This window comes from Bufo gargarizans, unplaced genomic scaffold, assembly GCF_014858855.1.
Source record: "Bufo gargarizans isolate SCDJY-AF-19 unplaced genomic scaffold, ASM1485885v1 original_scaffold_1345_pilon, whole genome shotgun sequence".
Lineage (NCBI taxonomy): Eukaryota > Metazoa > Chordata > Amphibia > Anura > Bufonidae > Bufo > Bufo gargarizans.
In genome coordinates, this window is record NW_025334318.1 from 129,520 (window position 1) to 152,557 (window position 23,038).

The 23,038-nt window shown below is 44.3% G+C and overlaps 1 protein-coding gene across 3 annotated transcripts in view; it reads right to left on the reverse strand.

Annotated features, from left to right (window-relative positions):
• The window catches only part of UBE3B (ubiquitin protein ligase E3B), a 53,963-nt gene that overhangs the window by 24,964 nt on the left and 5,961 nt on the right, over window positions 1-23,038 (reverse strand). For 2 of the 3 annotated variants that reach the window (XM_044273929.1, XM_044273931.1), the window contains exons 3-12: window positions 14,205-14,373; window positions 11,666-11,786; window positions 9,551-9,610; window positions 8,182-8,286; window positions 7,998-8,094; window positions 5,677-5,762; window positions 3,164-3,246; window positions 1,774-1,879; window positions 852-972; window positions 124-301 (exon numbers count right to left, since the gene is read on the reverse strand). In XM_044273929.1, the coding sequence (XP_044129864.1) occupies window positions 124-301; window positions 852-972; window positions 1,774-1,879; window positions 3,164-3,246; window positions 5,677-5,762; window positions 7,998-8,094; window positions 8,182-8,286; window positions 9,551-9,610; window positions 11,666-11,786; window positions 14,205-14,365 (1,118 nt within the window). In that variant the 5' untranslated portion in view covers window positions 14,366-14,373. Of the gene's footprint in view, window positions 1-123; window positions 302-851; window positions 973-1,773; window positions 1,880-3,163; window positions 3,247-5,676; window positions 5,763-7,997; window positions 8,095-8,181; window positions 8,287-9,550; window positions 9,611-11,665; window positions 11,787-14,204; window positions 14,396-23,038 lie in introns of all 3 variants that reach the window. The other variant, XM_044273930.1, reaches the window with a different exon arrangement.

Consider the following 23,038-nt stretch of genomic DNA (forward strand, 5'->3'; position numbering starts at 1 on the left):
AAACATAAGATAAATCAACAAAATTCCAAGTGATTTAATTCAGAGAATGCATGGAAAATACGGATAAAGTCTGAAAGGTTGAAACATCTCTATAAATACAGTGTATGCCGAGGGAAAACATACCCGTAATCTACAGTCTGAGAGAACCAGCCTAATAGGGGGTGCCAGTGTGTAAGGTTGGATTTCTTCTGAGACACATACTGTTGGCAGTATGATAGCATTTGCGTGAGCACGCTCACAAAGTGACCTGTCTCTTCCTCTAAGACTTTCTCTGTCAGGTGGCCCAGGTGAATAAGATTACCTGAAAGTATTAAGGAAAATATTCAAATAGGTGGGAGAGTTTATGAAAAACCACTAACAAAAAAAAATCTCACAACAACAACCCCTTGTCTATCTTGGATGAATAAGCATGTTCATTTTACCGGTAGAATTAATTGCTGAATCGATGTTACAAGAATTCAACTGGAAAAGGAAAATCCAGACTGTTCACTGAAAAATATCCAATCATTATGGTGGTTTTAGGGTCCATTCACACATCCGTTTGTGTTTTGCGGATCCGCGGACAGCGGCAATGTGCGTTCCGCATTTTGCGGACCGCACATTGCTGACACTAATAGAATATGCCTATTCTTGTCCACAATTGCGGACAAGAATAGGACATGTTCTATTTTTTTAGGGAACGGAATTGCGGACCCAGAAGTGCAGGTCCGCAATTCCGTATCCGGGCAGCACATCGTGCTGCCCCATAGAAATGAATGGGTCCGCAATTCCGTTCCGCAAAATGCGGAACGAAATTGCGGACTTGTGAATGGACCCTTATTATCAGCCGATCATCACAAATAATAGAGTACCTAGCAAGCAGAGGGTATGGCTTCCTTCCAGACAAACACAAACGTCTCTGCACTGTTCTTCCCGACTCAGGAACAAAATGAATTTATGAAAGAGTCCATTAGACTCGATCACAGATAATCTCTGAAAAGAGAGAAACAGAAAAATATATTATGCATCATATCTTAATGTAAGGACTACAGTGAGCCTGCCCAGTGACATTAGATTTGTGTTACCAGAATTTTTCAATGTTAACAATCCTCCTCAATTTTTTCTACAGCGATCTATGTCTATTCCTCTACTGTGCTGAATAGGCAAGAGTAAAGGTGGCCAAACACCATAGATAGCGGTCGGCTGAATGCTCATTTGGCTAACATCTATCTCTTACACCCTCCACAATACACCATGCACGTTTTCTCAATGGGAAGAAGGGAATAAGCCTCTGCTAGATGGAGGTTTATCTCCCTTGAAAACAAAATTATTTTATCATGCCCAAACCTTCCTCTCTGTAAGGCCTGTATTAAGCCTCATGCAGACGTCCGTGGAACACGGTCCGTGAGATACCAGACTGGCATTGCAGGAGCGCACGGTGTCATTGGTTGCTATGACGCCGTGCGCTCCTGCAATGCCAGTCCGGTATCTCACGGACAGTGTTCCACGGACGTCTGCATGAGGCTTTAGACCTGCAGATCAGCATTTCCCGACAATTGCCTGCTCGTCACCGGAGGAGACGCCGATATTACATACAGTGATCTCCCCCACAGTATGGGGAGAAGCAATCACTAAAGCCATTACTCGTCCTCATACCGAATCATTTTTTGCTGGCAGCAAAAAATAGAAGCTGTTTTTCAAGTATCTGTTTTAGCAGATGGAAAATCGGACACAGCTGCATGCATAAGGTGTAAAATCTATTTTCTCAAGTTCTGAAATGAGACATTTACTTACATCTGGGGTCAAGACTGATAGATGTGAAATCAAAGCAGGAACAGACATTATGTGGATGAGGAAGGAGCGGAGAAGATTGTCAGAAAATTGTGCGGCCAGCACCGGACTGGGAAAATAAATCAAAAACGGATTACTATTCCCAAAAAATTAACAAACAAACAATACAAAAGTCACTATTCTACGCTAAACAAAATTAGGATGCATACAACTAAAATTATATCAGAGCTAGAATTTTTTTTAAATAAATGTGCTTTAGGCTTCATGCACACGACCGTTCCGTTTTTTGCGGTCCGCAAAACACGGAAGCCACCCGTGTGCCTTCCACAATTTGTGGAACGGGCAGCCGTCAATATAAATGCCTATTCTTGTCTGCAAAACGGACAAGAATAGGACATGTTATATATTTTTTTGCGGGGCTACGTAAAGGAGCAACGGATGCGGATAGCACACGGAGTGCTGTCTGCATCTTTTGCGGCCCCATTGAAGTGAATGGGTCCGCACCCGAGCCACAAAAACTGCGGCTCGGATGCGGACCAGAACAACAGTCATGTGCATGAGGCCTTAAAGGGGTTTTCTCATCTCAGACAATGGGGGCATATCGCTAGGATATGCCCCCATTGTCTTATAGATGCAGGTCCCACTGCTGGGACCCGCACTTATATCGAGAATGGAGGCCCAAAAGTGGGGGAGAGCGCACGGCGCATGCGCAGCCGCCCTCCATTCATTTCTACGGGGCCGCCGAAAATAGCAGAGCGCTGGCTCAGCTTTTGCCGTCTGCCCCATAGAAATGAATGGGAGCATAGGCCGCACATGCGCGGCACGCTCCTATTCACTTCTATGGGAGAGGTGGGGATTAGCGCTTGGTGGTGGACGGACCCCGGGAAATCTGGGGTCCTCAAGCCACAGTTCTTCCTGTTCCGTTCTCGATATAGGTGCGGGTCCCAGCGGTGGGACCTGCACCTATCAGACAATGGGGGCATATCCTAGCGATATGCCACCATTGTCTAAGATGGGAATACCCCTTTAAGGACATACAAACCTTAAGGGCAGTTTTTTTTTTTATTACTGCATTCTACTCATTTTGGGCTAAAAATAATTTTTGGTCTTTAATAAACATTTTCAACAGGTGATAAATCCACTGTGGAGCAGAAAACAACAGTCTGCAGATACACTGAAAGTGAAAGCTGTAGAGGAAGTACTGTTAATAAACTTTTAATAAAGACCAACTGCAAAGAGTAGAATGCCATAGTAAAAAATCTATAGGTGTCCATAGCCTTTAAAAATATAGCTTTCATATCATTTCAGGCTATAGCCATAAAATGTCAAGATTAGATATACGGAATCCGTCACTGTATACACTACCACACACAAGTATCAGAATGAATCATACCGCAAGGCCAGGGAAAACAATGCCGTCAATGTGGCTTTAGACAGAGATGGGCGTGATCGAGCCAGGCCATTGGTGAGAAGGATCTGAAAAAATATATTTCTCAAGTTTTCTACCAAGAATCATATAATTGTCCATTACCCCAAATGGAAAGAAGTGCTAACCACACTCTAAATACAACCTAAACACTAATAATGGGAAATTCCATAGCTAATAATACAGGAAGGTACAAGTAGTATAATATTACATCAAATAAAGGGGCTCGCATTACAAAAGGTCACTCTGCCAAGATTTTTTCTTTGGCTAGGTTCACATGGAGTATTTGACAATATCCTGATGCGGTATCGGCAAGGATTTTCATTCCTGACCATCTTCAATCGAAATTCTGGACGAAAAATCTGCATCAGGAAAGGACAAAACACTTTTTTGCTGCAGATTTTTTGTCCGGAATCCACACCCAAAATGCTCTGTGTGGTTTTAGACGAAGACCATTATTTCATTTGGTACTCTATATTGTGACCACTCAGCCTATCACACCCACAGTAGTTGACCTGCTGCGGCCAGTGAAAGGCTATAGTATCATATGTCCATGTCGAGAGGCACCAGGACATAGAAACTGGTGGGAGATGCCAGGCACATATTACTTTATACATTGTTTAATGCCTTCTGAGCCTTTTATTAATACACTGGCCGGACAACCCCTTTAACGTATATATGAGGAAAGACTTGCCGCTTATTCTCTTGGAGCCAATTTAAATATTATATTAAAGAACTTTACTATCAGCCATTGCCAAGTTATCCATTAGAGAAATGACTTGCTTTAGGAGTTGCAAATTCAAATACCCTGTTGATTGCGAACCTGTAGTTGCCAGAAGCAGAATACAGACATGGTTTTAACAATCAGTCTCAATCATTCAAAGAACGCAGGTTGATGTATGTGAGAGCTAGGTTTTTATATATAATGTATAAATCATATTTTATATATATATATATATATATATATATATATATATACGTATATATATATACACATAAATGACCACTAGAGGGCAGCTAATAAGCTATGTAAAGGCACATGTTCTTTGTATCAAATTCATTGTGGGGGAAGGATGGAAAAGTTAGTTTGCAACATTTAAATGTACCAATAAAACTCAGGATTGCAGTTGCAGAACCACTCTGATCTAGTTAAAGTATAACTGTCATATTTTTTATTTATTTGCTAGTTTATTAGAGCCATGTACACCCGAGTTAGTCTGTCAATGATTGTCAATTACCTTATAATAACAGCTTTCATTAATGTCCTCTGTCCCTTTCCACTGCTCCCTTCAAAGACAGTTGCTATGGCTTGTCTGTTTTTGGCTAAGGCTACTTTCACACTAGCGTTTTTTGCGGATCCGGCATGATCTGCAAAAATGCTTCTGTTACAATAATACAACCGCATGCATCCGTCATGAACGGTTGTATTATGGCTTCTATAGTCAGGACGTATCCGTCTTGAACACCATTAAAAGTCAATAGGGGACGGATCCGTTTTCTGTTGTGCCAGAGAAAACGGATCCGTCTCCATTGACTTACATTGTGTGCCAGGACGGATCCGTTTGGCTCTGCTTCGTCAAGCGGACAGCAAAATGCTGCAGGCAGCGTTTTGGTGTCCGCCTCCAGAGCGGAATGGTGACTGAATGGAGGCAAACTGATGCATTCTGAACTGATCCTTTTCCATTTAGAATGCATTAGGGCAAAACTGATCCGTTTTGGACCGCTTGTGAGAGCCCTGAACGGATCTCACAAACGGAAACCAAAACGCCAGTGTGAAAGTAGCCTAAGAAGACAGGAAGACGGAGGGGCGGTCCTTGACACTGCATGCCTGCATTAGGCAGCAGAGTGAGGAGGCGTGTCTCTCAGTAATCCAATCTGATTGGCTGGCAGGGAGCTGCTGGCTACAGCAAGTGTGTATGGGAAGTGAGGGGAAGCAGTTTTGGCCTCAGAGAACATCTTGAGAAGGTCCTCATATTGTAAATGTTTAAACAGCCGTAACTAAGGGAACAACTCAAGGAAAACAGTGGTATGTGAAGAAACTAAAGATTGCTTTAAGCATAATGCTGCTGCAGCAGTAACATATGCTAAAATGGATTGTTTTATGAAAACATGACAGTTACCCTTTAAGGAGCCAATTACCTCTTCCAAAGTAACACCCCTTTTGTCTACCTCATACTTGCTAAATAAGAGAATGTATCTTTAATAAAACACAGAAGTTTTGCATGATAACAGCTTGTGTCTAGGTCTCATTGTGAAAGCTGAGCTCATACCTATACTTCTAATTAATTTGGCACCACACAAAGAAGACGAAAATCGTTAGATTGGCGATAACATGTAGACAAGCTGAGGGTGAATTTTGGGCAACTATTTGTCCTCTCAGCCCTTGCCCTCACTATAACTCATATCAATCATGCTCAAATAATCCCATAATCCAGTGGTTCCAGAGGTGAACAAAGCCGACTTGTAACACCAGAGCATACCTGTAATACAGAATAGTAGCCTTTCTGATTGAGATGGCCCATGATATTTGCACATATATGGCTCATTGCAGGTCTCAGATTTTCTCCTACAAGAAACAAAGTGACAGCAAATGTAACAAAAAATTTAAATTGTAGTAGCAAGACCAATCCCAAAGGGCAAAACAGTCAAACTTTTAGTGCTCTAGACAGTCCAGAACCAAAAATGATAATCTCAGTACAATACAATCTTACATGGAGGACCCATTTGATCAGACATCCAGAATAATGAAAGTACGAATGAATAAATACTGTCCCTGTTATTTCCTCTTAATTTTTATTACAGTAATTCGAAACGACAAGTGAATTAATACAGCCAGATGTGCTATGCATGTGAAGAAGCACTTCCGCCGCAGATTTCACCCCGTGCATTGCAAAGTACGCATGTGGGGAGAGGAGACATGTGGCTGCCCGACACCTCTGGAGAACATAATATCAGGCATGTTGAAATCCAAGAGCCCAAACCTTTTTTCAATTAATACCTACAGTCATGGCCAGAATCAGCTTAAAGAGTAACTAAACTTTTATATTAACTTTTAATATGTTGTCCCTAACCCCCTAAAAAATCTTTTTCTAATATACTTTATTTCTTTTCTATTTTTACCATACTTTTTCACCCATAAAGTGCACCATTTACTGGTGCGCTATAACTCAGTTCTCCCTACACCGCTGTGCTGTCAGCAGTGTACGGAGTACTCATTTTATGAATGGGGCCGCAGCAGCGCAGGGAGTACAAGCAGGAACGCTCATTGCTGCTCCTGCCCGTGCTCCCTGGACTATTACTAACTGCTGGCATAGCACATGGGTACCCTGTACCATGCCAGGATTAGCTGAGCGGAGTGGGCTCCTGCTTCTGCCTGCTCCGCTCAGCCAAGAGAACTGCATGTCAGCTCTCTTAGCTGAGCGGAGCAGAAAGAAACAGTAGCCCGCTCCACCCAGCTAATCCTCAGCGGTGTAGGGAGAACTGAGTTTTAGCGCACCAGGGGTGAAAAAGTATGATAAAAATAGAAAACTAATAAATAAAGTATATTAGAAAAAGATTTTTATGGGGGTTAGGGACAACATATTAAAAGTTAGTATAAAAGTTTAGTTACTTTTTAATTTCAATGAAACCGCAAACCAGTAGAGAAGGCTTATCAAAAATTTTAATTTGTAATTCTAAAAAACACAGGGGGAAATGCAAAAAAATTCTGGCTTTACGTGCGCAAAAAAAAAAAATGGTCGTACATGCTTTGAATCAGATTTTATTATGTATTTTAGACACTTTTTGTGTCTTGCTCAATGATGGGAAGTGGCTTAGCGGGAAATATGTGGGCCTAAGCGCAAAAGGGGTGTAGCTTGAGATGCCAAAACAGAGCCAAAATTTTGCTGTAAATTAGTGCAAAATTTTGGCACAAAGTAAGTAAAAAAATAGGTGGTGTAAACGTAGACAAAATTGTCTAAAGATGCATTATATTGATCATCCAGCGTGAATACGGAGATAAATTTGATGCCTCTTTGGATTGTCTAAATATTAGAAAGGATTAGTAAACGTGCCCCATTGTCTATAACTCAGACAGTAATATCAACTCATTGGCATCATTCCAAGGGAGTCTGCCAACTCGATTATAGGGGTTATAAACATTATTTTTATGAATGCACACTGTCTGGGCCCAGATGAAATAATAAAAGCACCTCCACTTACCTTTCCAGACCTATCTGATCCAGCGCTGCCCTCCTACCTCTTTTTCACAATGGAGCCAATGACATATTGTGGTGTCTGCAAAGGTAATATTCCATATAATGCTAAAGCCAATCAATGGCTTTAACGGTGTATGGCCAAGACCACTGAGGCCAGTGACTGGCTTCAGAAGGGTACAGGACATCACCACTGCAGCCACAAAGATACATCACTAGCTGCAGCCTGGGGAGAGGAAGGAGCAGCAGCGCAAGATGAACACAGGCTGGACCTGGTCCCCGCACCGCCGCTGCTGCTTCTCCCTGTACACGGATGAAAACATCCGGTGTCGGGGGGGAGCAGCCAATGGCAGGCCGGGGACAGGGACAAGCCTCCCTAGCGTCACCTGCGATGCTAGGGAGGCTTGTCCCCATTCCCGTCTGCGATTGGCTGCTTCCCCCCTCGACACTGGATGTTTTCATTCATGTACAGGGAGAAGCAGCAGCGGCGGTGCAGGGACCAGGAGCGGCGCCGGGAGCGGGGTAAGTATATTACCAGTGAGGGGCCCAGCACATGGGGGAGGGGTGGGGGGCTGTTTCTGAAATTGGATAACCCCTTTAAGTCTTACCTTTCCCTCTGCAGATCTTCCAGGTGGAGGTGTCTGTGAAGTTGACCAGCATGGTGAGGTAGAGAGTGATTATTTTGGAATCCTGAAGGATATCGGGCTGAACGGAGAACAGGACAAATATCCATCTTAAGTAAAACCACAAAGATGATGTAATGCACAACAATCACTTTTTATATTTACTCACTTTTAGCATCTTAAGGTACTCGCAGCACAGCCAAAGAATGTCTTTAATTTGTTTTATCCACAAGAGAGTGAGGTCTTTAGACAACGCAAGAGAAACAAACCAGACCTGAAAGAGATATACTTCTATATACTATGCATATCCTTCAGGATATTATACATTTCATATAATGGAAACATGTAACACTGATAAGCATACAACTTTTTAAAGGTATGCACTCCTAAGCGATCTGACACTGAATGTGAAAAGATCACGGGTGGGACATTAGCTGACACGACCACCTGGCGCACAATGGCCCAGATTTACTATTCCTAAAGATGGCATAAGCTTAGACAGGTTGTCCAGATTTGCACCGGATTTATCACAGGGGCTGAGGCTGGATTATAAATCTAGTGCAGGGATAGACACTTTTCTCTGACTCTTTACCAACTATTGGTTCACTTACTTTGAGACATACTTTCATGCCAAAAATGGCACATATTAGGCCCCCTTCCCACTTTGCACTAAGCCCCTCCTGCAGTTGCTCAACTTTTTTTGACACATTTGTGGCGCAGACACATTAGTAAATCTGGGCCTACAATGCATGGGTGCCATTGATTAGGCAAGGACCCGCACATGATACTCATAGGGTGTCGGATAATTGCCCCGGTAACTGTCCTGCCCAGTGTGCAGTCGTGCCTCTCCATGTCCAATGTCATGGCCAACCCCCTTTTGATGAAACGTCACTTGATCAAAATCACAATTATAAAAAGGTGTGGAGGATCAAAATCTCAAAGTCTCCTCTTACTGTATATAACAGTGGTGCCCATTTGCCTTTCAAGAGCCAGTATAGCTGCTGTTTATGGACCTAAATCTAACGGATCTATTACACTGGGGCAGGAGCACTGACGCTTGTCTGTATCCGTCTATTACTCAGGCTGATGCAAAGCATATTCAGTTGCATACATTAATGGCAGCACATCCCTGAGTACACAGGCTCATGTGCTTTTGATAATCAGGAATCTTTCATTGGAAAGATGCAATCAGCCGGCAAACGAGTTTGCTCATTGACTGAAATGCAGCATGATTACCTGGGTCAGTTACCAGGAACATTCATAATATTGTTCCTCATATCTAACCCAAAAATCGGGTGATGTACATCTATCCCTTATATCTCAGATTATACTTCAGAATTGGATATAGCACAAAATCCCACCCCTCCCACTAAGCCCTATGCCTTTTCTTGGCACTTTGGAGAAGTGCCGAGAAGCTTAAAGTCACAAATGATTGCATTAATATTTGCACAATAATTTGCGAGTTTTTTTATTCCACAATACTGGAGTAAAACCGTTAGTAAATGTCCCCCATAAGGTTATAATCAATCAGGGCGTACCTTGGGTTCATTCTCACAGTCCATACTGTTAAGGATACAGCGACAAAGTTTTTCAAACCTCTACAAAAACAAACATTTAGGATTGACTTTTATGCATTGGGAACAAGGATATAATACATAATAATTCAACGCAAGGTGCCATGAAATGACCGTCCATTGAGCATTATCATTTCCATTTGGATGGCCCCTTTTCTGTTTACTCGAAGAACCTGCTATGAACGCCATATGCTATTTTATATACACCCGCCAATCAGCATTTAGCTCTTACACTCTGCACTGAGTTACGGAATATACGATACTTTCGCCCACAGAGTACTAGGATCTGCTTTATTTTACAGAATTGAGGGGTTTCAAAAAGAGCGGCCTCCAAATGGCACAGGTAAAAGCCAAACAAAGGTAGAGGTTGTGCCTCTAATAACACGTATCCTCCTATTCACATAGTAGGAGATAAGTGTTTGATTGCTGGGGGTCTAAACCGAATGGAAGTGCTGCAGAACTGCCCCATGAGAGTGGATTGGAAGTGCGCTTGTGCTGCAAGTGCTGTACTCTGCAGTCCCATAGAAGTGAATGGAGCGCCGGACACGCAGGTGCACTACCGCTTTATTCTCATAAGGTAGTTCGGCTGCACTTCCGGACCCCTGTTCGCATGATCGCTGAGGGCCCCCAGTGGTCAGACTCCCAGGGATCAAACATTTATTTCCTATCCTGTGGACTGGGCATAAGTATTATTAGTGGCACAACCTCTTTAATGTTGAAACACCATTAAACTGGCTGTCCAGACATACCCCTCCCCCCCTCTCTGACACTGGATGTGAAAAGGCTCAAAATACTTGCTGGGCCTCAGACAGATGACTTGGCGACCCAACCTTTCATTGCACAGTTGCATCTCTACACAACTCATGTCAGATTTAGGGGGTCCATACTTGCAACTAGTGCTCATTGCTACATGTTTGTAATGTATAAGCTGTAACAACACTGACAGTTCAGGGACATCCACTATATCAGGGATGGGCAAACTGCGGCTCTCCAGCTGTAGGCAGACTGGGCATACTGGGAGTTGTAGTTTTGCAACAGCTGGAGAGTCGCAGTTTGCCCATCCCTGCACTATATGAACAGCATGTATTTTTACACATGCATGTCAGTGCAACACAGTCTATGGAGCCGATGCTATCATATATCTGTTATGTTGTGCCATTCCTCTATTACTCCTACTAGAAATGTATGACTGAACTGCCATCTGGGTGTTCCCAGTTGGAGGCGTGTCCCTGCACAGTTTGACACTGTCCAATCAGTGCTGCCCTTGGCATCCTCTGCAGGAACCCCACTCCCACACTAGCTATACCCAGTTGGCAATTCAATAATAAACTTGTAGTAGGAATAACAGAAGAGCAGTACAACACAGATTAGTATTAAACGGGGAATGTAAACAGCTGTGTATAGAGAGGCATAGGTCCCCTTTAAATCTCCCAGCAAAGTCTGGTAGCTCCGTGTCTTTGCAGAGCTTTTGCTGGCCGTATTATGAGATGTGTAGTGTTTGAACTGTACTAGAGCTCAGCACAACATTATAGGGGATCGCCTAGCTCAGGAGGAAACTAGCACCGATTTGAATATACGTAGCTAACCCTATGATACGTTGGTAGGTAATGGAATGTATTTATCTAGTTACCCACATTATCCCTGCTGTGATATTCAGCCAAGGCCCCAACTGGCCTTCAGAAACCTTGTGAGTGTGACTATACAAAAAGTAATACAATTATTATTTTGTGATCTTTAAATCAACATGCACACGGCCGTATGTATTTTGTGGTCCGCAAAAAATATGGATGACGTCCGTGTACATTCCGTATTTTGCGGAATGGAAAGGCTGGCCCCTAATAGAACAGTCTTATCCTTGTTCGTAATGCGGACAATAATAGGACACGTTCTATTTTTTTACAGGACGGACATACAGATATACGGAAACGGAATGCACATGGAGTACCTTCCGTTTTTTTTTTGGGCGGACCCATCGAAATGAAAGGTTCCGCATACGGTCCGCAAAAAACCCCGAACGGAAATGGAAAGAAAATACGTTTGTATGCATGAGCCCTTGAATGAACATGCAGTATCACTCACCAATTTGTCTTCCGGTGTTCTGAATATCAGTAGTAGTTTGCGAGCCATCTTAAAGATAGAGAGAGCATTGACCTTAATGGATCCATTCTCTGTGCCTTCTAGAAAATCATCTGCTTCTCTCCTGTCGTCATCAAAAAGTAACAAACAGCACAGGGTTAACCAAGCTACACCCAACTCAGAAGGTTAATCCAATCTGTCAGCTTCTGTTATCTCACATACAGACATTAGATCTGTCTGTATTATGTATGTGCACCCCTTTTCATATGTACAGCGCTATGGAATCAATGGCGCTTTAATGGTAAATAATAATAATAATAATAATTAGATCATATGGAAATACGCAAAGCACCAGTGGCGGAACTAGAACTGACTGAGCCCCAATGCAAATTTGTGAATGGAGCCCCCCTCAGTCCTGTTAACGCAGTCCTCAGACTGGACCAAATAATGTACCTCTTTTTAACTCCTGCGGGCGCCTCCGTTCTGAAATTGCACAGCGTCAATTCATAGTGCACTACTACGCACACTATGTCCTTCCTGAAGATGTGCGCTGCCAGGACTTAGTGCAGTGCAAGCACCGAGAGAAGAAGACCAGGGAGCGGTGAGTAATACCAGTCCTAGGACTATAAGCACCATACTCACTGCTCCCTGGGCCCTGAAAAAATAAATACATTTTTCCTCCTCCTGGGCCCCTTCTTGAGTTCGGGCCAAATGGCAGCTGCTTCCCCTGCTTCCATGATAGCTACACCCCTGGCGGGCACCATAAATCGCAAGTAGCCTTATGATCTATTAGAAAACAATGAACATGCCAAGAAAATGCCTTAAAGGGAACCTGTCATCTAGATTTTGGGTATAGCGCTGAGGACATGGGTTGCTAGATGGCCACTAGCACATCCACAATATCCAGTCCCTATAGCTCTGTGTGTTTTTATTGTGTAAAAAAAAACAATTTGATACATATGAAAATTAACATAAAAGAGTCATATCTTACTTGTGTGACCAGAGAAGAGTCATATTTTCAAGCTCTGACTCATCTCAGGTTAATTTGCATATGTATAAAATCTTTTTTTATACACAATAAAAGCACACAGAGCTATGGGGACTGGGTATTGCGGATGTGCTAGTGGCCATCTAGCAACCCATGTCCTCAGCTCTATACCCCAAATCTCGGTGACAGGTTCCCTTTAATATGCCTGTTCAGGCAGTCACTGGCTGCAGGGGTGACCCACCTCGGCCAGTGTTCAGCTAAGCAGTCTTTTCAAGGCATTTCCTGCTTGTTGAGACCAGAAGTAGAGAGCAGCAGGGACCAGGGTAACAGAGGTACAACAGCGGATGGTCGAGGTATCACCTCTCTATGTTTTTAAGCCACTCTGACCCCACAAACATAAATTTTTGTTTAATTGGCAAACCCCTTTAATTTTACAGGTTATACCATGTTCTAATATAGTTTGGGGGAATGAATCGTTGTAGCTGTATCTCAGAATGGAACTGCTATGCGCACCTGCACCAAATGTATGAAGATGAAGCTCAGTAATGATAAATTTGGCGCAAGTGAACCATGGTTGTGCCTATTTCAGCACAAGTACACCTGGAGCGACATTTTTGCGATTCTTATATTTTTTTTGAAGTCACACAAAAGTGATCCACTATGAAATCCTGACCAAATTTTCCCTCCAAATCTGCGGGTGGCGCTGGAAGGTGCAGTGATCAAAAAGTTGCTGCACATGGGATTCCCAAAAGTCGGAAGCAACTATTTGAAGGCAGAATTCTGGCGTGCAGGGCTTGATAAATTCTCCCCTTTGTGTTCTCATTACATACCATTATCTACATAACAGCTTACTGTCTGTGAATGGAAACATTCAGGGGCACATTTATTAAGATCGGACGCTGGTCTTAATAAAGGCCCCTTGCTGGCGGTGGATTCACCAGAGTTATGAACAGGCACAGGCCTCTCCATAACTTCAGCGCAAGACAGGCTTCCAAGACGGGCAGTCCCCTTCCCCGCCCACAATTTTAGAACTGGCGCGAGCGGGGCAAAGGCGCAGATAGTTAGACTGTTAGTTGCGCCATCTGCACCTGATATACGCCTAATATAGGCGTATTTCAGCTTAATAAATTACCCCCTCAGTGTTTACACCCAGAGGCTGAAAAAACTCCCCTGATCATGTCCAGCTGGCACAGTTGTATGTATAGTCAGTTAGACGTGATTAGATCAGGTTTTCACAATCTGAATGTAAAGCCAGCAGTGTTCCTGAAAATGGTGAGGTAGACAAGTTGGTTAGTAGGTTGCAGAATGTTACATTAGTCTCTGATTACACTGGATTCTACAGGGGCTATGAGGCAGATCAATGCACAGCTCCACACTACTCCTTATGAGAAAAATTCCACAAAAGGTATGTTTGTCCTGCTCTCCCCAACCTCTACCTAGTGCTGTCAGCAGTTTAGTATGGTCAAAACTGCTGATAGACTCCCTTTAATTCACATTCACTGGAAGCTTTCGAAAACGTTACATGGGCATGGATGTCAGAACTGCTTACTGTACCTGATTTCACGCTGCAGTCGGCATCTACAAAGGAATCTTCTGATAAGCGCTTGGATCTTAATTGCAGCTCTCTCTCTTTCTTTGAGGCCTTTCCTTTCCTCACGTGCCTGCCTGGCCTTATCCAGAAACTGGGCCTTTGAAATCTGAGTTGCCCCAAACATCTTTTAAGCTATAAAAAGCAAATACGAATACTAACACATAAATAACACACAAAATATTTACCATAAGATAGTAATAAATACAACCAAAATACTATGAACATCATGACACACGATCATAAAAAGGTCTTCTTTGAGGAGAACATCATCACAAAAGAGTGCAATCTGCAAGCGGCATCTTATACAGCAGATATATATATATATATATATATACACACACACGTTTAAACTTCTGCTCTTTGTGGACTCAGTTGTACACAGGGAAAGGGGGATCAACAAAGAAAAATGTGCAGACGTCCAGCTTCCACAGGGAAAGGGGGGTTATCAGTGACTGATCGTGTTCATCCCCTGTGTACAATTCAGTTCAGAAAAAGCAGAGATATAAATGTATAAATTGCAAGTTTTACTAATCTTTTCCTACAAAAGTATTTATTAATACATTTAGTGGTCCTTTCAAGGGGTTATACAGGTCTAAAAAGGTGATAGCCCATGTGCTATCAATATCAGACTGGTGGAAGTCTGATCAGTTAATCGAAGGCACTGTAGCTCTTCAGCAAACATCTCATCCCCTTAGTTGCTTACCAGCCGCAGCTCTGTACTTTTGGTAATGAATGTGCCTGTTATTATAGGTCAGCCCTATTCACTTAAATGTGGCTTAGCCGCTAGGAGCAGTAATACCACCCGTTCAATCAGCTGCTCTCCTGGGTAGCTGATATTGATGGCTTATTCCAGCCGTCAGCAAACTGCAGCACGCCAGCTGTTGTGGAACTACAACTCCCAGCATTCTCCATTCACTTCAAGAACAGCCATGCAAGTGTGCGTGCTGGGGTCCTAATTTCAGCACAGCTGAAGTTCCAGAGACTATTCTATGAAAAAGTCATACATTTTTAAAACCTACATAATAACCCTTTGAGAATCAACAATACCTTTAACAACAGTAGTAAAAAAATATTTACTGGAAAGGACGATCGATAACCTTTCTTGTAATGCCATTAGGCCTACAAAGATCAGTTCCAAACTATGGAAGCTGGCTCTAGAACAGATAGAAATTGCTCTGTATTATTCTCAGTCCCTAGCTCAGATGCTAGAAAATCACTCCAGCTGGATGGCCCACAAACAACATCCACAGGATAGGTGGCTGTCAGACTACCGGGACCCACACCATTCTCAAGGGTGACCCCAAGTGTGCAGTGTTTCAGTAATTCCTTCAATTCACCATAATACATCAACTTTGGATAATCTTTTCTCGGAACTCTGTATTGTGCACTTGCTCTTTTATTCCTCCAGGAAATGTATGAATGAGGGTCTGTCCACACTGATGTCTAATCCTCCAATATATTTTCCAATCACAAACCACAGTGGGACCTGAAGGACCCAATTATACGTCAATGAAGTCTGCCATGCACAATCATGAGGGATCTGGCAGAGCTTTGTGGATTCCATTTCAAATGAAAGCCACAAATTAAATGCTCTGGCAAAGGCCTCATGCAATACAGATGACGTCCGTGTTGCAGCTGCTTTTTGTGGAGACCCATTGACTTCAATGGGTCCGTATTTTGCAGCCATTAAAATAGAAAATGTTCTACATTTTGAGGAATGGACATACTGATGTAGAAAACACATGGATCATCTGTTCCGCATCCATATGTCCATTCCGCAAAAATGTAGAACATGTCCAATTCTTGACCGCAAAATGAGGACCATGGACCTGCTGAAGTCAATGGGGCACATTTACTAACCTCGTCTTTTTTTGGGAGTAAAAAATAAAAAATTCTGTCTTGAATATGCGCCTCATTATCCTTTCATAAATCTGGTTTGTCTTTTTTGGTTTAAGTCTGAGATCTAGTGGTCATTTTCTTGTAAGACAGATTCATATTCACTAAGAACGGTCTAATTAGTACACGCATGAAAATGTGACGCAAGTGTGCTGAATTTTGGCGCACGTCTCCATAAAAGTAGGAAAGTTGTGGCTCAACTCACCACTCAAAACAGAGACAGAACAGTAAACCAGCCCTGGGGTGGCGTAGAAATTAGACTGCTTTTATGACCTAAATTAGGAACAAAATAAGGCTACTTTCACACCTGCGTTCGATCGGATCCGTTCTGAACGGATCCGCTCATATTAATGCAGACGGTGGCTCCGTTCAGAACGGATCCGTCTGCATTATATTGGCAAAAAATGGCTAAGTGTGAAATTAGCCTGAGCGGATCCGTCCAGACTTTACATTGAAAGTCAATGGGGGACGGATCCGCTTGAAGATTGAGCCATATGGTGTCATCTTCAAGCGGATCCGTCCCCATTGACTTACATTGTAAGTCGGAACGGATCCGCTCGCCTCCGCACGGCCAGGCGGACACCCGAACACTGCTTGCAGCGTTCAGGTGTCCGCTCACTGAGCGGAGCGGAGGCTGAGCGCTGGCAGGCGGATGCATTCTCAGTGGATCCGCCTCCACCGAGAATGCATTAGGGCCAGACGGCTGCGTTCAGGGCCGCTCGTGAGCCCCTTCAAACGGAGCTCACGAGCGGACACCTGAACGCAGGTGTGAAAGGAGCCTAAGGCGCATCTACATGAATAGGTCAGAAAGTAGGTGCAAAAGTTTAACCCCTTAACCACTTCAGCCCCGCTAGCTGAAACCCCCTTCATGACCAGAGCACTTTTTACACTTCTGCACTACACTCCTTTCACCATTTATCGCTCGGTCATGCAACTTACCACCCAAATGAATTTTACCTCCTTTTCTTCTCACTAATGGAGCTTTCATTTGGTGGTATTTCATTGCTGCTGACATTTTTACTTTTTTTGTTATTAATCGAAATGTAACGATTTTTTTGCAAAAAAATGACATTTTTCACTTTCAGCTGTAAAATTTAGCAAAAAAAAACGACATCCATATATAAATTTTTCGATAAATTTAAAGTTCTACATGTCTTTGATAAAAAAAAAATGGTTTGGGTAAAAGTTATAGCGTTTACAAACTATGGTACAAAAATGTGAATTTCCGCTTTTTGAAGCAGCTCTGACTTTCTGAGCACCTGTCATGATTCCTGAGGTTCTACAATGCCCAAACAGTAGAAAAACCCCACAAATGACCCCATTTCGGAAAGTAGACACCCTAAGGTATTCGCTGATGGGCATAGTGAGTTCATAGAACTTTTTATTTTTTGTCACAAGTTAGCGGAAAATGATGATGATTTTTTATTTTTATTTTTTTCTTACAAAGTCTCATATTCCACTAACTTGCGACAAAAAATAAAAAATTCTAGGAACTCGCCAGGCCCCTCACGGAATACCTTGGGGTGTCTTCTTTCCAAAATGGGGTCACTTGTGGCGTAGTTATACTGCCCTGGCAATTTAGGGGCCCAAATGTGTGAGAAGAACTTTGCAATCGAAATGTGTAAAAAATGACCGGTGAAATCCGAAAGGTGCACTTTGGAATATGTGCCCCCTTTGCCCACCTTGGCTGCAAAAAAGTGTCACACATCTGGTATCGCCGTACTCAGGAGAAGTTGGGGAATGTGTTTTGGGGTGTCATTTTACATATACCCATGCTGGGTGAGAGAAATATCTTGGCAAAAGACAACTTTTCCAATTTTTTTATACAAAGTTGGCATTTGACCAAGATATTTTTCTCACCCAGCATGGGTATATGTAAAATGACACCCCAAAACACATTCCCCAACTTCTCCTGAGTACGGCGATACCAGATGTGTGACACTTTTTTGCAGCCAATGTGGGCAAAGGGGCACATATTCCAAAGTGCACCTTTCGGATTTCGCAGGCCATTTTTTACACATTTTGATTGCAAGGTACTTCTTACACATTTGGGCCCCTAAATTGCCAGGGCAGTATAACTACGCCACAAGTGACCCCATTTTGGAAAGAAGACACCCCAAGGTATTCCGTGAGGGGCACGGCGAGTTCCTAGAATTTTTTATTTTTTGTCGCAAGTTAGTGGAATATGAGACTTTGTAAGGAAAAAAGAAAAAAAAAAAGAAAAATCATCATTTTCCGCTAACTTGTGACAAAAAATATAAAAAATTCTAGGAACTCGCCGTGCCCAAAAAAATGTCTGAATGGAGCCTTACAAAGGGGGGGGGGGGGGGGTGATCAATGACAGGGGGGTGATCACCCATATAGACTCCCGGATCACCCCCCTGTCATTGATCACCCCCCTGGTAAGGCTCCATTCAGACGTCCGTATAATTTTTACGGATCCATGGATCGGATCCGCAAAACACATGCGGACGTCTGAATGGAGCCTTACAGGGGGGTGATCAATGACAGGGGGGTGATCAATGACAGGGGGGTGATCACCCATATAGACTCCTGGATCACCCCTCTGTCATTGATCACCCCCCTGTAAGGCTCCATTCAGACGTCCGTATGATTTTTACGGATACATGGATCGGATCCGCAAAACACATGCGGACGTCTGAATGGAGCCTTACAGGGGGGTTATCAATGACAGTGGGTGATCAGGGTGATCACCCCCCTGTCACTGATCACCCCCCCCTGTAAGGCTCCATTCAGACGTCCGTATGATTTTTACGGATCCATGGATACATGGATCGGATCCGCAAAACACATGCGGACGTCTGAATGGAGCCTTACAGGGGGGTGATCAATGACAGGGGGGTGATCAGGGAGTGTATATGGGTGATCACCCGCCTGTCATTGATCACCCCTCTGTAAGGCTCCATTCAGACGTCCGCATGTGTTTTGCGGATCCGATCCATGTATCCATGGATCCGTAAAAATCATGCGGACGTCTGAATGGAGCCTTACAGGGGGGTGATCAATGACAGGGGGGTGATCAATGACAGGGGGTGATCAGGGAGTGTATATGGGTGATCACCCGCCTGTCATTGATCACCCCCCTGTAAGGCTCCATTCAGACGTCCGCATGTGTTTTGCGGATCCGATCCATGTATCCGTGGATCCGTAAAAATCATACGGACGTCTGAATGGAGCCTTACAGGGGGGTGATCAATGACAGGGGGGTGATCAATGACAGGGGGTGATCAGGGAGTGTATATGGGTGATCACCCGCCTGTCATTGATCACCCCCCTGTAAGGCTCCATTCAGACGTCCGCATGTGTTTTGCGGATCCGATCCATGTATCCGTGGATCCGTAAAAATCGTACGGACGTCTGAATGGAGCCTTACAGGGGGGTGATCAATGACAGGGGGGTGATCAATGACAGGGGGTGATCAGGGAGTGTATATGGGTGATCACCCGCCTGTCATTGATCACCCCCCTGTAAGGCTCCATTCAGACGTCCGCATGTGTTTTGCGGATCCGATCCATGTATCCGTGGATCCGTAAAATCATACGGACGTCTGAACGGAGCCTGACAGGGGGGTGATCAATGACAGGGGGGTGATCAATGACAGGGGGTGATCAGGGAGTGTATATGGGTGATCACCCGCCTGTCATTGATCACCCCCCTGTAAGGCTCCATTCAGACGTCCGCATGTGTTTTGCGGATCCGATCCATGTATCCGTGGATCCGTAAAAATCATACGGACGTCTGAATGGAGCCTTACAGGGGGGTGATCAATGACAGGGGGGTGATCAATGACAGGGGGTGATCAGGGAGTTTATATGGGTGATTATGGGGTGATCATGGGTGATCAGGGGTTCATAAAGGGTTAATAAGTGACGGGGGGGGTGTAGTGTAGTGTAGTGTAGTGTTTGGTGCGACTTTACTGACCTACCTGTGTCCTCTGGTGGTCGATCCTAACAAAAGGGACCACCAGAGGACCAGGTAGGAGGAATATTAGACGCTGTTATCAAAACAGCGTCTAATATACCTGTTAGGGGTTAAAAAATTCGGATCTCCAGCCTGCCAGCGAGCGATCGCCGCTGGCAGGCTGGAGATCCACTCGTTTACCTTCCGTTCCTCTGAGCGCGCGCGCCTGTGTGCGCGCGTTCACAGGAAATCCCGGCCCTCGCGAGATGACGCGTATATGCGTCGTCGTGCGCAGGGCTGCCGCCTCCGGACCGCACATCTGCGTTAGGCGGTCCGGAGGCGGTTAAAGGGATTCTGTCACCTCCCCTCAGCCAAAAAACGATTTAAAAGCAGCCATGCAGCACAGCTTACCTGGATTAAGCTGTGCTCTTTTATCTTGAAATCCGTCCAGCAGTTACTGAAAAAAACGACTTTGATCGATAAGTAAATGTGTCCTGAAGGTGCCCAGAGGGGCGTTTTTTTCTTCTTGGAGAGCCCAGTACCGCCCCTCTTTCAGTGCCCAGCCCGCCTTCCTTGTACTTTCTAACCGCCGCCCCCAGCCTGCCACAGCCTCCCCTCCCTCTCCTCCCCCTCCCTCACGCCGAACGAAGTCTCGCACAGGCGCAGTACCCACTGAGGGCTGCGCCTGTGCGATCATCAGGAGACTGAGGGCGGCAGCTTCATCTTCGTCACTGGGCATGCGCCGAGCCCAGTGACGTCCGATGCTCGCTCTTCCCTGCTGACTGAGGGAAGAGCGAACATCGGACGTCACTGGGCTCGGCGCATGCCCAGTGACGAAGATGAAGCTGCCGCCCTCAGTCTCCTGATGATCGCACAGGCGCAGCCCTCAGTGGGTACTGCGCCTGTGCGAGACTTCGTTCGGCGTGAGGGAGGGGGAGGAGAGGGAGGGGAGGCTGTGGCAGGCTGGGGGCGGCGGTTAGAAAGTACAAGGAAGGCGGGCTGGGCACTGAAAGAGGGGCGGTACTGGGCTCTCTAAGAAGAAAAAAACGCCCCTCTGGGCACCTTCAGGACACATTTACTTATCGATCAAAGTCGTTTTTTGCAGTAACTGCTGGACGGATTTCAAGATAAAAGAGCACAGCTTAATCCAGGTAAGCTGTGCTGCATGGCTGCTTTAAAATCGTTTTTTGGCTGAGGGGAGGTGACAGAATCCCTTTAAGGACCCTGGGATTTTCCATTTTTGCGTTTTCAATTTTCACTCCCCGCATTCCCATAGTCCTAACTTTTTTATTTTTCCATTCACATAGCCTTATGAGGGCTTAGTTTTGCAGGACAAGTTGTACTTTCTAATGGCATCATTTACGGTTGCATACCATGTAGTAGGGAGGTCATGACAGTTCCAACGATACCACACTTATATAATTTTTCTTGTGTTTTAATACTGAAAAAAAAAATAAAGCCTTTGAGGAAAAGAAAATTGTTTTTTCATAACCATATTCTGACCCCTATAACTTTTTTGTAGCTATGTGTACGAGGCTGTGTGAGGGCTCTTTTTTGCGGGAAGATCTGTTCTTTTCAGTGATACAAATTTTAAGTGTGTACGACTTTTTGATCACTTCAATTATTGGGTAGTTGAAGTGACAAAAAATGGCAAATTGACTGTTTTTATTTTTTTCCGGCTACGCCATTTGCCGTATGCCATTAATATTGTTACATTTTAATAGTATGGGCATTTTCGCACGCGGCGATGCCCATGATGTTTATTTTTTTATTTTAAAGGGACACTGACAGGCCCAATTAGCATATTTAGGTATATATATGACAGTACAGGTCTTCTAAAGTGTATTAAAATCATCTAAGTATCCCCCCTGTCCACCTTATAAATACAGTAAACTGAAGTTTTATAACCTGGTTGAACCTCGTCTTCAATCTGCGATGCTGAAGATAAGACGGAGGCCGATGCCCATAGGATTGTATCGGGCATGTGCCGGATCTTGTGAAGTCGGGGACAGTAGTAGCCGCCCAGCGAAGTGAATATTGATGAGCTGGGCGGCGCTTCAAAATGGCAGTTGGGGGAGGCTGGCTGGGCGCAAGTGGAGATGAAATGCCGCCCCTTGGGCAGATTGAAGACGCTTCAACCAGGTTATAAAAATTCAGTTTACTGTATTTATAAGGTGGACAGGGGGGATACTTAGATGATTTTAATACACTTAAGAAGACCTGTACTGTCATATATATACCTAAATATGCTTATTGGGCCTGTCAGTGTCCCTTTTTTTTACTTTTTATAAGTCACCTTGAGTGACAATAACTGCCAATCATTTGATTGCCCATAGTATTCAGTGATGGCTAAATAGCAATCATTGAAGACCAGTGATGGTCAGTTCGCAGTGTTCGCCAGCGAACACATGCGGGCTGCCATCTTTAGTAAGGTAGACTCACCCGTCCGGCGATGCACAGGTAAGCCATTACCTGTGCCTGTGCCGGAAGCCGGTCTGAAATCAAATGCAGTCACCGGGAGCAGGCAGTTCCAAGAACAGCCCGATGAAGGACCCCGGACGAGCAAGTTCCACACATCAGACTCGCAGCGTGAGCATGAAGCTGCTCCCGTCCTGACCTCCCAGTTCTTACTGGGTTGCATAGCATTATATTGATTTATGATACTATGTAACCCTTAGGCCTCATGCACATGACCTTTTTTTTTGCGGTCCGCAAAAACGGGTTCCGTATTTCCGTGATCCGTGTCAGTTTTTCCTTCCGTGGGTCTTCCTTGATTTTTGGAGGATCCACGGACATGAAGGAAAAAGTAGTTTTGGTGTCTGCCTGGCCGTGCGGAGCCAAACGGATCCGTCCTGACTTACAATGCAAGTCAATGGGGACGGATCTATTTAACGTTGACACAATATGGTGCAATTGCAAACGGATTCGTCCCACATTAACTTTCAATGTAAAGTCAGGAGTCCCTATTATACCATCGGAT